General features: G+C 46.1%; 1 protein-coding gene across 1 annotated transcript in view; it reads right to left on the reverse strand.

Moving 5' to 3' along the window:
• Positions 1-13046, reverse strand: part of LOC122794008 (zinc finger matrin-type protein 1-like) — a 1739900-nt gene that overhangs the window by 761702 nt on the left and 965152 nt on the right. The window contains exon 4 of the mRNA XM_044062104.1: positions 3233-3404. Coding sequence (XP_043918039.1) covers positions 3233-3404 — 172 coding nt within the window. The remainder of the gene's footprint in view (positions 1-3232; positions 3405-13046) is intronic.

Here is a 13046-nt window from a genome sequence, read left to right on the forward strand (position 1 = left end):
TTTGAAGAAGGGGATTTGGCCAATTTGGAAATACCCTGACCTTCTTCAATAGCTTTAGTGAATGGGGTCTTCAGCAAACCTCTCAAAATAATCCTATTCTTTCTCTCAAGCAGAACTCTATGGCTGAATGAGTGACAGATGACACAGGACTCCTGTAAGTGAACTGCTCTAAGGCAGTATACACCAACAGTATGGCCATCAGCGAGTGACATTTTTTGATTACACTTTCCACAGTTTTTTGAACCCAGAGGATTTAGTTTCCTTAGGCTCCCTGGACATTATAAATGTAAATAACAACAGCAACAACTAACTGCTACATAGGAAAAATATATATATTTTCTTAAACAAGAAGGGATAATACTCAGAGAAAGTCCCTACAAACTAAAACAGAAAAAGCAGTTCTCTCAGTTCAATGAATCTGCCCAAAGTTAAAAAGGGGGGGGGGGGCAATCCCTCTAAATTAAACGGGCAACTGCAGCCCTCTAATTTAAACAAGCTTATATGGAAATGTAAGAGGAAGCAAGGGGTCAAAACCTTAAGATAAACAAAGCTCTCTAATTTAAACGAGCCTGTTAACAAAATTAAAAGAATCCATCTAACTAAAACGGGCTTAGATATGGAAGTTTAAGCCGGGATAGGGAAGAGAAAGGCCTAGAGAAGAAAAACGATGGCCAGCAGTAACCAACCAACAGAAGCAAACACACTAACACTAGTCAAATGTCTCTAATAAACTCCAGAAAAGTATTCAAAGTGATTAATTGACAATTATCCAAAAAACAAGGAAAAGAAAATTTAACTTAGCCAGAGTCAGTATGGAAGCACCCGATCTTGTTTAGTGGCAAATGAGATCTGGGGAGTTTTCCTAGGGCATGATGGGATAGGGTTACAACCACGAGCTAGTGGAAGACATCGAGCTTTGTACAAGGCCAAACTGGAACAGAAGATCAGTTCTGAACCCAGCCAGTTAAGAATGAAGGCGAGACAGGACAACATCACATCTTACTTTTACACGTTTGTGTTGAAAAGGTATTTATAAAGTGCCTGTGTCTGAAATGTATCTACAGTGTGCCCTGACAGAGAGAGCAGAAATGGACATGCACTACTGTAACTGTTTAAATGTATATGTTTTAACAGACGAAACTGGAAGGTTAACCTCAGTCCAGCAAACTTTAAAACATATCTGAAATTAAATCACTTTATGGGCTAAGCCATAAAGATGCTATCTCACAGATTTCAATGCATCCAGACACACTAAGTCTGTACTAGGAATATTTCTGCATTGTCTTTGGGGTGAACTAATTACTACTCTGGAAGCATGGAGGTATGAAACTGTTTTATGACTTCCAGCACCTGCTATCGATCTCAGCAAAAGCCCTTGTGTGTGTGTATTTTTTACAGGTAGATGTTAAATCCTTGTGTGTGTATTTTTTACAGGTAGATGTTAAATCCTGCCAGCTTCCAGGAATGGGGGGGGGGGTTGCATGAGAACCCAGAAGTTACATGACCTGATGTGATGTCATTCTGCAAGCTATCCCCAAAAGTAATATTTTAGATAATATTTTGAGAAGTATCTTAGTGAGACTGAGCATTCTGTATTCTATCTTGGACCTGACAACAAGAAGGACCATTCACCACATCAACTGCTTTGCTCTATTAAGCAAGTTATTAGGGAATAGAACTTCTCTAAGATTCTATCAGGAATAGTGAAGGTTAGTTTAGATATTGTTTTTCTTTATTTGCATGAGACTGTTCTCCAATGTTATTTTAAATATTTCCTGTGATTTGAACTCTGATGTCACTGTGAATATACACTTAGTATTTTTTTGTCCTTTCATTATTTATTATTAAATATATGTGAACCTTGCATTGTGGCTGATCTTTGTAGAGATATTCAAGTTTTGAGAATATCTGCATATTTATTTGGTGACACTGTGTGGGCCACTAATAACAGCCTTGCACTTGGTCAAACTACCATTTGTATTAATATTAATTTCACTCAGTGTATTTGGTACCCTTGTAAGGTCCTTAAAGTAGCTGGTGAGGGGTTCTGGTGGCAGTGACAACTACCCTATAGTCTGGGCAAAAGGGGGCATAACTATTAAACCTGTGCCAGCCATTTCCAGAGGGGGGTGTGTGTGTGTGTGTGTGTGTGTGTGTGTGTGTGTGTGTGTGTATGTGTGCAAATCAAATCTCAAAGTGTGTGTCAGCTACTTTGGCAGGGACACAAAGCATTGGTTGGACAGAGAGAGTTGTTGGAGGACTTGGCTTGGAACCTTGGCTAAGGACTCAAGTTTATAGCTGTGCCAGTGGCGAGTCTTATTGGGGATCTGGAGAAAGAAGGAGAGACTGACTGTGTTCCCCTGTGCTCTAAAAGAAAATTGTGCTTGATGCAGAGAGCTGCATCTGAAGATACAGTGTGTGTACCTGTTATCCTCCCAGTGAACATTCCCCACGGGCGCCAGTGGTAAGGGGAATGATGCTCCTTGATTACTGACCCAGGTGGAGGGTCATCACATAGCCTATCACAGTCACAGGATAATGACAACTTGTCTGACTGAAGATTTCTGGAAAAAAGGAGGAATGACGAGTGTAAGACACTATGCAAGCAAAGATACTCTGACAATTCAAGGTATGAGGCACATAAAGCAGCAAAAGGAACAGAACATAGCTCCTAGAAATTTTGGCTGTATGTGCGGGTGGTCTTGTGCACCTGCCAAGGCTCCACAGAATACAGGTATACAACCAGCTAAGGCCTTGAAAAAGAAACCAGTGCTGCTGATTGATCTCTTACTGGAATAAGATACAAAAAGTACATAAACACAATGCTAGGATTTCCTGTTACAGTTACAACCCCCAAATAAAAGTAAAATACCAGTCAGAGGAATAAGAACACAACCAGAAGTGGGGAGGGGGGTGCAACCTGGGAAAATACAGCCAGTGCTTGTCCTCTCTCATCAATTACTACTCCTGATCCATAAAAAGCTAAGCATCAGGTTTCAGAAGAACTGCCCAGATTACATAATAAAATGCATGTTTAGCAGTGGGGTGCACAAAACAATATTGGCAAGTCCACTCAGGGTCTAGGAGTGAAGAGCTTCTGGAAAACAATGTTTGCTTGTGCTCGCATACAAACACGCATGCACTTATATTTTCTGTTTTAAAGCACAAGCTAAATATTCACATTTGTCAGTCAAAAGAGTAAACGGTGTCAAATGTGCACATATATTCTTACCATTTAACAGAGGAAAGTTTTCTGGAGTCTTCTGCACCAATTCCCCCATTTTTCTAATGTTTTTTGCATGAATTTTTCCAGCATAATGAGACTGAGCGACAACTGCTGAACTGAACACCATATTGCAAAGACTGCAGAACTTATTTTTATCAACTTTTCCACTCCGATCATCCTGAAATTACATGAAAGCAGCATGATCATATAAGAAACTGCAGTACAAAAAAAAGAATATTTCTTGCACCATTTCAAAATAAGAATGACATAAGATGAATATTTGGATCCACTACTTTCTTAAATGGCAGTATAAATTAAGAGCAGCCCACAGTCACTACTATAAAGGATGGTAACAGATAACAAGTATCAGGTTACACCAAATAAATTTGCTCAGAAAAGAGAAAATGCTGTGAAACAATGCCAATGTCAAAACACACAACTATTACAAAAGACATGATATGGAGGGCACAGCAATTTATATATAACAGCAAAATCATTAGTTGTACTCTATTTGTTAACCAAGTGTACTTATTATGTTTTTTTTTTTTTATTTACTGTAATGTTAATCAAAAATTGTTACTTTAGTAAACTATGTACTCTTTTGGAGCTTTTCTCCCCAGGAGTCTACTGAAAATGGGCTCTGGATAAGTCGTACATTCCTGGTCAACAAATGTCAAAATAAAACAAATAAATAAATAAAACTTCTAAATCAATAAATAACTTAATTAACATAACAAATGCATACTTATCAGTTGATCTACAATAAAGTTCTCTACAGTGGCTAGCTACAAGGCTTCTCCTCTCCTGATATCCCCGTCTTAGAACAAATGTTTTGAACTTCCACCTACAGCATTTTTTCAGAGAAGTCTCTCCCACTGTCACGTCAAACATCGCAAGCTGGGCCTGAAGGTTTCACCAAATCCACCCTTTCCTTAGTTTCAAACCCTATGCAATGGCTAAACACACCTGAAAAAAGGAACAAATAATATAAAACCGTATACTTGACAGACCAGCAGGAAACCTGAGAAAATGAACAAATAACATAGACACAAGTACCAGAAAGACAGTAATAGGTACCCAAATGAAACAGCCTTTCTCACGGATCAACTGATGTGATGAGTGCACATCAGATACATCTAACTTTGACACTATAAAAATAGAAGTAATGTACTTACCATAACGTTCCATCTGAGTAGGTGGATTCATTTGTCTGCAACCTGTGGGTTATGGATCCGATATCGGATCCGAACAGGCATGGTTTATCCAGCTACGGATCCGAGCTGTTAGCTCCTCCCCTCACCCATAATGCCCTGCTCTCTCAACATGACCTCAGATCGAGTTTGCCCTGTATCATAATACCCTGAAATGGGTAACACATAATATGCAGGAAACTGACAAGGCCAGGGGGATAGGAGGGCGGGATGGTTGCAGACAAATGAATCCACCTACTCAGATGGAACGTTATGGTAAGTACATAACTTCTAAATCTGAAGTAGGAGATTCATTTGTCTGCAACCTGTGGGACAGAGTCCCCAGCTACCTGAATCTTGGGCGGCCGTCATGGAAGGATATTCCGGAGCACCGCAGAGCCAAAGGATGCTCTACCTCTACATGTGATATCCAGCTTGTAATGAGAAATAAAGGTATGAGATGAAGCCCAAGTGGCTGCTGAACAAATGTCATCCAGTGGAATCCTAGCTTTAAAGGCCGCTGAGGTAGAAACTGACCGGGTCGAATGGGCATGGACTCCCTCCGGTGCGGGCCTCCCAGAAGCTTGGTAAGCTAAAAGAATACACTGCGAAATCCAGCGTGACAGGGAGACTTTGGAAATTGGCTTACCCAGATTGAATTTGGCAAAGGAAATGAACAATTGGTCGGATTGCCTATGACCAGCTGTCCTGTTAAGATAAAAACGAAGCTGCCTGTGAACATCCAAGGAATGCAGCTTGTATTCACCCTTGTTCTGATATTTAGGAAAGAAAACAGGGAGGTTAATGGACTGATTAATGTTTGCTTCTGAAGCTACCTTAGGAAGAAAGGAGGGATTGGTCCTGAGGTATACGCAGTCCGGATGGAAGACCAAGTAAGGCGGCTTCATGGATAAGGCTTGAAGTTCCGAAACTCTTTTGGCCGAAGTAATGGCTACTAAAAAAGCAGTCCTGATGGATAAGAATTTAAGATCTATTGTGGCTGCAGGCTCGAAGGGGGGAGCGGTCAAGGCCTGAAGAACCAAAGAAAGATCCCATGGTGGAACCGCCTGCTTGACAGGGGGTCTAAGGAGAAAGGTGCCTTTTAGGAATATTTTACATAATTTGGCGGACATAAGCGGTCCAGAGTCATGACCAACATGATAGTGAGAAATGGCCGCAAGGTGCACTTTGACCGTTGAACTACTGGCACCATCATTAAAAAGAGTGGTAAGGAAGTCTAGAACCAGAGGCAGGGGAACCGCGAAGGGATCTAGACCCTGCCGCTCCGCCCAAATGGAGAATCGTTTCCATTTACTGCGGTAAACTTTTCTGGTAGATGGTCTATGAGCCGCTACCAGGATGGCCTTAACGGGGGACGAGATACCGGGAGTCCTAATTAGGAGTGGAACTGGAGCAACCAAGCAGTTAGCTTCAGTTTGTCCAGATTCGGAGTTGGTAGGTTCGATGGGTGTGATATCAGATCCGGAATGGGATCTAGAATCCAAGGTGGATTCACCGAGTGAGACCTTAGGTAAGGGAACCAGATCTGTCAAGGCCAGAATGGGGCAATGAGAATCATTCTGCACCCCAACCGAGAGGCTTTCTGAAGAACCTGGAGCATCAGAGGCGAAGGGGGGTAAGCGTAAAGAAGACCGGGAGGCCAAGCATGCATCAGAGCGTCTCTCGGGGAATCCCCTGGAGGAGGGATTAGAGCGAAAAAACTTTCGCACTTGGTGTTTAAGGGAGACGCAAAGAGATTGCAACAAGGAGTTCCCCACCGTGCGAAGATATGTTTCGCTACTTGAGCATTGAGAGACCACTCGTATGGGGAGAGAATGGTGCGACTGAGCTTGTCCGCAAGGATGTTGGACCGACCCGGAATATGCGTTGCGATGAGAAAGCAGTTGGTGGAGATCGCCCATTCCCACACTCTCATGGCTTCTCGACATAAAGGATAAGACCTGGTTCCCCCCTGTTTGTTGATGTACCAGACCACCGACATGTTGTCTGACTGAATTGCAATTGTTCCCAGGGGAAGAAAGGCCTGAAGTGCTCGCAACACCAAGAGCACTGCTCTCATCTCTAGAACATTGATATGCAGGGAGGTCTCTGAGTCGTTCCATGTGCCTTGGACCGTCCGGCCTGCAAAATGCCCCCCCCCACCCGAGGCGGGAGGCGTCCGTGGTCACCGTGGCGAGAGGGGGAGAAGCACAAAAGGGGCGGCCTCCGTGGAGATCCTGTGAATAGAGCCACCACAAGAGAGACCGCTTGCAAGCCTTGCTGATCGCAATGGGATGATGCAGAGGGAGAGCAAGGTAAGACCACTGAACTTGAAGTGTCCACTGAAGGACCCGCATGTTGAACCTGGTGAGTGGAAGAAGAGATATCGCTGCCGCCATGGACCCTAGAGCCCTCAGGACCAATTCTGCCGGAAATGAGCTGGAGTGGAGGATGGCCCGCACCTGGAGTCGCAGATTCCGAACTCTGTCGGCTGTGAGAAAGGCTCTTAACTCCTTCGTGTCTAACCTGGCACCTATAAAATCTATCAACTGAGTAGGGGCCAGGTTGGATTTTGCTACGTTTATCGTGATGTCCAGGCAGGGAGCTAGATGAAGAAAGGAGTCTCGCGCCAAGGATAGTAGATGCCTTGTTGGGGCGGTGAGAAGCCAGTCGTCCAGGTACGGAAAGACCTGCACCCCCTGAAGCCTCAGGTGGGCCGCAACCACTGCTAATACTTTGGTGAACACCCTGGGGGCTGTGGTGAGACCAAAGGGAAGGACCCTGAACTGGTAGTGACTGGCTCCCAGCCGGAAGCGAAGAAACCTCCTGGAACGTCTGTCCATCAGTATGTGGTAGTACGCATCATTGAGGTCTATAGAGCACATCCAGTGATTCTCTCCCAAAAGGGGGAGGATGGATTGCAAAGTGACCATCCGGAACTTCTCCTTGGGAACTGCCAGGTTTAACAGGGACAGGTCTAAAATTGGTCTTTGGTCCCCCGTCTTTTTTGGCACTAAAAAGAACCTGGAGTAGAACCCTGATCCAATCTGGTATGGGGGGACGGGCTGGATGGCTCTTTTCCTCAGCAGATGGCCAATTTCGGCTGAAGCGGCCTCCCACTGACCGGGTGGAACGTCGGGGAGGGATTTTAGTTTTGGGATGTGATGAAAGGGGATATAATGCGGAGGACCCAGCGGTCTGATGTTATGGACTCCCATGCCGCTAGGTGCTCCGAAAAATGTCCCCCGACTGCCTCCAGAGTGGAGCAGTCGGGCAACCCCTCAGGGCTGCTGCGCGGGCCGTTCAGAGAAAGGTTCTCTGGACCCGAAATTCCTGGGAGCCCCTCTGCCCCTGGGGCGGCGTCCTCCCTGCCTCCTCTGCCACGGAAGGACTGGTTGTGCGGAGCGGGTTGGGATTGCTGTGACTTCCGGAACCACATCTTCTTCTGGCCCTTTTGGTTCCTAGAGTAGAACCTCTGGGGCACAGAGAAGCGGATTCCGATGGCAGACAGCGCCTTCCCGTCCTTTTCGCTCTGGGTCAAGGTGTCGCGAACAGTTTTGCTAAAAAGGGCAGAACCATCAAAGGGGGCGTTCGCGAAAGACGCCTTGAAGGGCTCCGTGAAATCGCAATGGCGGAGCCAGGCCTGGCGTCTAGTGACTAGGCCTACTCTTGCAGCTCTAGCGGCTCCCTCAGTAGCATGGGACAGCAACCGCATAGAGGTATTCATCACGGACCGAAGAGTGGCCATACGGGTGGAGTGCAAAAGTTTGTCCTCCTCCGACATGGACTCTGGGGGGGATGCAGCGTATTCTTTAATAAGATCGCGCTGCATCCTGATAACATGTGCCAGATAGTTGAGCGCCCTCACCGAGAAGGTTGCTGAACTAAACATTTGCTTCCCCAAGCGGTCCATCATCCGAGACTCCTTGCTCGGAGGATGGACTGAGGGACTCTCCTGGGCGAGTTCCCTCTTGGTGGCTGCTGCCGTCAACATGGCATCTACCGGAAGCCCCTTACTCCAGTGGGCAAGGTCTGCAGGGGGGCTAAGGATTCTGTCTGGCCTTTTGGGGATTGGTTCCACGGTGTCCGGTTCCTTCCACGCCCTGGTGGTAATAAGGTCCACCAGGGGGTTGGCAGGAGGGGACACCCAAGAGGTAGACAGGCCCGCTTCGAATGCCTCCAAGAACACGGATTCGTCCGAGGAAGACTTAGGGGCAGACCACCCGCCCCTTATGCGAAGCATTTCCATGATGTCTCCAAAGGAGACATCCTCGGGGGGTGATCTTGGGGAGCCTTCCCCTTTCTCCAAATCCGTGTCTTCAGTTAAAGACTCGGGGGAGTCTATGTGCCTCCTTTTACACGTATGCTTGTGAGGTGCTTCCTCGGGGGGGCTGTCCGAGGAGCCCTTGCAAGCAGTGTCTTGTTCCAATGGAACAGCTTGGGGCATTGAAGCGGGCTGTCCCAGTGGTCGGATGGCAGAAGCCTGACCCAGTGCAGATTGAGTGCAGGAAGGAGCCGAAGCAAGTGCCGGGGGTCCGGAAGCCCTCAACAGAGCCCTCTCCACTACATCAAAAGCCGAAGGGGAGCCAGCCTCGACCAAAGGATCCGAAAGTCGGCTCCCCCTCGGATCCGAAGAGTGGATCGGAGCCGGCCCCGAGACACTCGGATCCGAGGGACCAGTGCGCTCCGACACAGACGGCGCTGAAGGCACACTGAGTCCCCCGATCCGAAACACTCGAGGGCAGGGTCGGATCCGAAGTACCTAGTACTATCGGCGCTGACCCACCCCCGGCTCTGAAGCTGCCCGGCTCCGAACGCTCTGAACCTGGGTAGCGGGTCAGAGAAGGAGCTATGGGCTTGAAAAATGGGGTTGAGCTCCCCCCCAGAGGGGGGGGAGGCAGGAGCACTCCCGTCTGCATCTGGGCCTGGATGAACCTTCTCATCATCCGGTCCAGATCGGCGTCGGAAAGGCTATATGTAGACCTCGAAGAGGCTACCGAGGTATGCCTTGAGTGCTGCCTTGATAGCCTCGACGGAGATCGGGTCTCCTCCTCCTCAGGCCCCGGTGAAAAGCAGACCGGGGACCAGAGCCGAGGGGGGGGGGGGGAGCCAGCAGCCAAGGAGGCCAGAGGAGAAGCCCGCTTAGCTGGCGGGGCCGAAACGGAGGTCTCGGCCCGCCGCTTGTGGTGCTTCGCTCTCCGGTCCTTTTTTCTGGCCTCCCTCTCCTCCAACCGAGCAGCGGGAGGTTGAGTCCCAGGTGGAGGAGGGGGAGCAGGCGAGGAGGGGGAGCAGGCGAGGAGGGGACTGAAGCAACAGTACCCACCACGGGAGCGGAGGCTGAAGCCGAGTCCGGGGGCAGAAGTCCCGCCAGGACCAGCTTCGACCTCCGATCCTTCAATGCCCTGGGGTTGAACCCTGCACAAATGGAACATCCAGAAGTGAGGTGTTCAACCCCAAGGCATCGAATGCACCGAGTGTGGCCATCAGCAGGGGATAGCTTATGGCCACACTCGGAGCACTTCGAAAAAATTGCCTTTGGGGCTTCTGACATAACTAAAGTTTTTTTTTTTTTTTTAAACAAAAAAACAAGTAATTAGTGCTAAACTAGCATGCACACAAGGCCCCAAATACACACACAAACAAAACTCCGAACCAGCGAGGGGAGGGAATTAAGATAAAATTTTTTAAATTAAAATTTTAACCCAAAAATATCAAAAAACTAAAGGAAACCTAACACAATCACACAGAATTAACTATAATAAAGCAATCTGAAACTATTTTTAAGAGTTTTAGAACACTTAGCTGAAGAGCTCAAGACGATCCAACTGGTTACCAGCGCGGCAAACTAGATCTGGGGTCATGTAGGGAGAGCAGGGCATTATGGGTGAGGGGAGGAGCTAAGAGCTCGGATCCATAGCTGGATAAACCATGCCGGTTCGGATCCGATATCGGATCCATAACCCACAGGTTGCAGACAAATGAATCTCCTACTTCAGATCAGAAAATTACATCTCCATGGGTTGCACAGGCCTGAAAAAAAGCTAGAAATGCAAGCTGAGTTTGGAAGTCAAATACCAGGAACAGATTACCAAACACCAGTGATATAAATGTCTGCAAAAGGATGCATTCCTGAAATAGGCAATGAAAAAGTAAACCCACCCCCCTGACAGCATTAGCTAAAGGATAGCTAGTCACCTGATATCAAGACAACACAGTTGGAAATATAGCCACAGTCTACTTACAAACACCTGTATCTGGAACAAAGGAGACAAACAGCTTTCCCTCCTGAATTCAGACATTATTCCAAGGTAGGACCTCATCTGATAGAACACATTAAAGGTATTGAAAATATTTCACCCTTAAATTTCAACCTTAAATACAAAGAGGAAAGAGAATGAAGTTTAAGGACAGCACTGAGACTACTTTCTTTGGAAAATGTGAATTAACCTTAGAGACACCAGATGTTTATTAAGGTCCAAATAGGAATCCCCACAAATAAATGCCTGCAGCGCTGAGATGCAACAGGCAAATTTAACAGTCAAAACAACCCTCCAAAAGATACAACAGGTACATACTTAATGTACATGCAGCAAAAAGGAGGCCCACCCTGCTGGGTCTACTTACTGGGTCCATGTTCTTCTTCATTCCAATACAGCTTTTTTCTCAGAAGCTTCTATACCTGGAGGGAAATGCACTATGCTGTTACACACTACAACAGTGTGCCTTGCTAATAAATACAACACCTACACTATTTACAAATAACACAGCAAAACCAGCAAGGACCAAGACCTACACATATTATGACCAAAATAACATACACACATACATACTTTGCAACTCTCTCATTTACTATCACTATATTGTACACTCAAAGTGCTATACAATTCTTCCCAATCATTACTTTCTTATTTAGGAGTCAACATATTCTTGGTCTTACAAGCATTTTACCATACTTGTTACAAAGCATTGGTTTAATAATTTCTCTTAAGCATCTGCTTATGTGCAGAAAACTGTAAATGTAGTAGTAAGGTTGATTCAGGTACTGCTTGAAGAACAAAGACTATATGCTGTTGTGGAGCTACTCTGACAAGCAACCAATACTTCATATTCAACAGATCAGTCTAATTTAAGAGATGATTATAACTTTGATAGTTTGCAGAGCATTTCCTATATGACTGACCTGTACTTTCAATCAAAGATGAAAAAGAAGTTATGTAACTACCATTAATGCTCCATGTTAGTTGTCTTCATCTCGCCTTCATTCTTGCTTGTTGGGATCGGAGCCGATCCTCGGCTCCAACTCGGCCATCTTCTATAGCTCGAGGGCTGTTTACTGGCTCGAGGCTACCCCTTATCCCATTATATCTAGTGCTAGCTACCCAGATCCCATTTGTAACAGCTAACCCCAGACATATCCAGAGAATCAACCTGTCCAAACAAACAGGTTGAGCAAACCTGTCATACTCTCTCAGTCAGTAGAGGAAACAAACCAGATAACGCTCAGCCAGTGAAACCAAAACTCCTGTCGATCCAATAGGACAGGGGGATGGAGGGTGGAACACAAGAAAGAAGGCGAGATGAAGACAACTAACATGGAACGTTATGGTAGGTACATAACTTCTTTATGTTAAGTTGTCTATCTCGCTTTCGTTTCTTGCTTGTTGGGACAGCATCCCTAGCACCTATGATCCTGAGTGGCTCATTGGAACAGACTCTTCAGAACAGTGGAACCAAAGTTAGCTCTATTCCTGGAGGTCATGTCTAACTTGTAATGAGAAATAAAGGTGTGAGGATTTGCCCATGTGGCCGCGGCACAGATAGAGTCCATGGGCAACCTAGACTGGAAGGCTATAGAAGTGGCCAAAGCCCTAGTAGAATGGCCTTTCGGTTTGGCAGACAATTCTTTGTTTCTTAGTTGATAAATGAAGGTGATAATGTGAGACAACCACCTGGACAGGGTCACTTTGGAAACTGGGAGACCTTGTTTGCCCTTGGCATACGAAAGGAAGAGCTGGTCCGACTTCCTTATATCCTTCGTTCTATGCAGGTAAAAACGCAGTTGTCTATGGACATCCAAAAGGTGTAACTTGTATTCTGCCTTGTTGGTGTAATTAGGGAAGAATACTGGAAGGTCTATGGATTGGTTTAGATTATTTTCTGAGCACACTTTAGGAAGGATGGATTAGTTCTCAGCGCTACCCTATCCTTGTGAAAGACTAAGTACGGAGAACGAACGCTTAGTGCTTGAAGTTCCGATACACGTCTGGCTGAGGTAATACCTACCAGAAAGAGAGTTTTCCAAGATAGAAACTTAAGGGAGCAGGAAGCTGCTGGTTCAAAACAGGGCATAATCAAGGAGGTTAGTACCAAATTAAGGTCCCAAGGAGAAGGGGGATCTCTCACTGGGGGCCTAAGGAGAGCAGTCCCTCTAAGAAAGGCTTTACACAACTTATGAAACATGATATTTAGATTAGAAAAGGCACCATGATAGTTAGATATGGTCGCTAGTTGAACCCTGATTGTGGCAGAAGCGGACCCAGAGTGAAAAAGCTCAGTTAGGAATTCCAAGATCTCGTGAACTGGGGCTGAAAAGGGATCTATGTTCCTAGCCTCTGCCCAATAAGAGAAAC

The sequence above is a fragment of the Protopterus annectens genome, chromosome 2.part1 (assembly GCF_019279795.1).
Source record: "Protopterus annectens isolate FY-2018-M chromosome 2.part1, PAN1.0, whole genome shotgun sequence".
NCBI classification, from domain to species: domain Eukaryota; kingdom Metazoa; phylum Chordata; order Ceratodontiformes; family Protopteridae; genus Protopterus; species Protopterus annectens.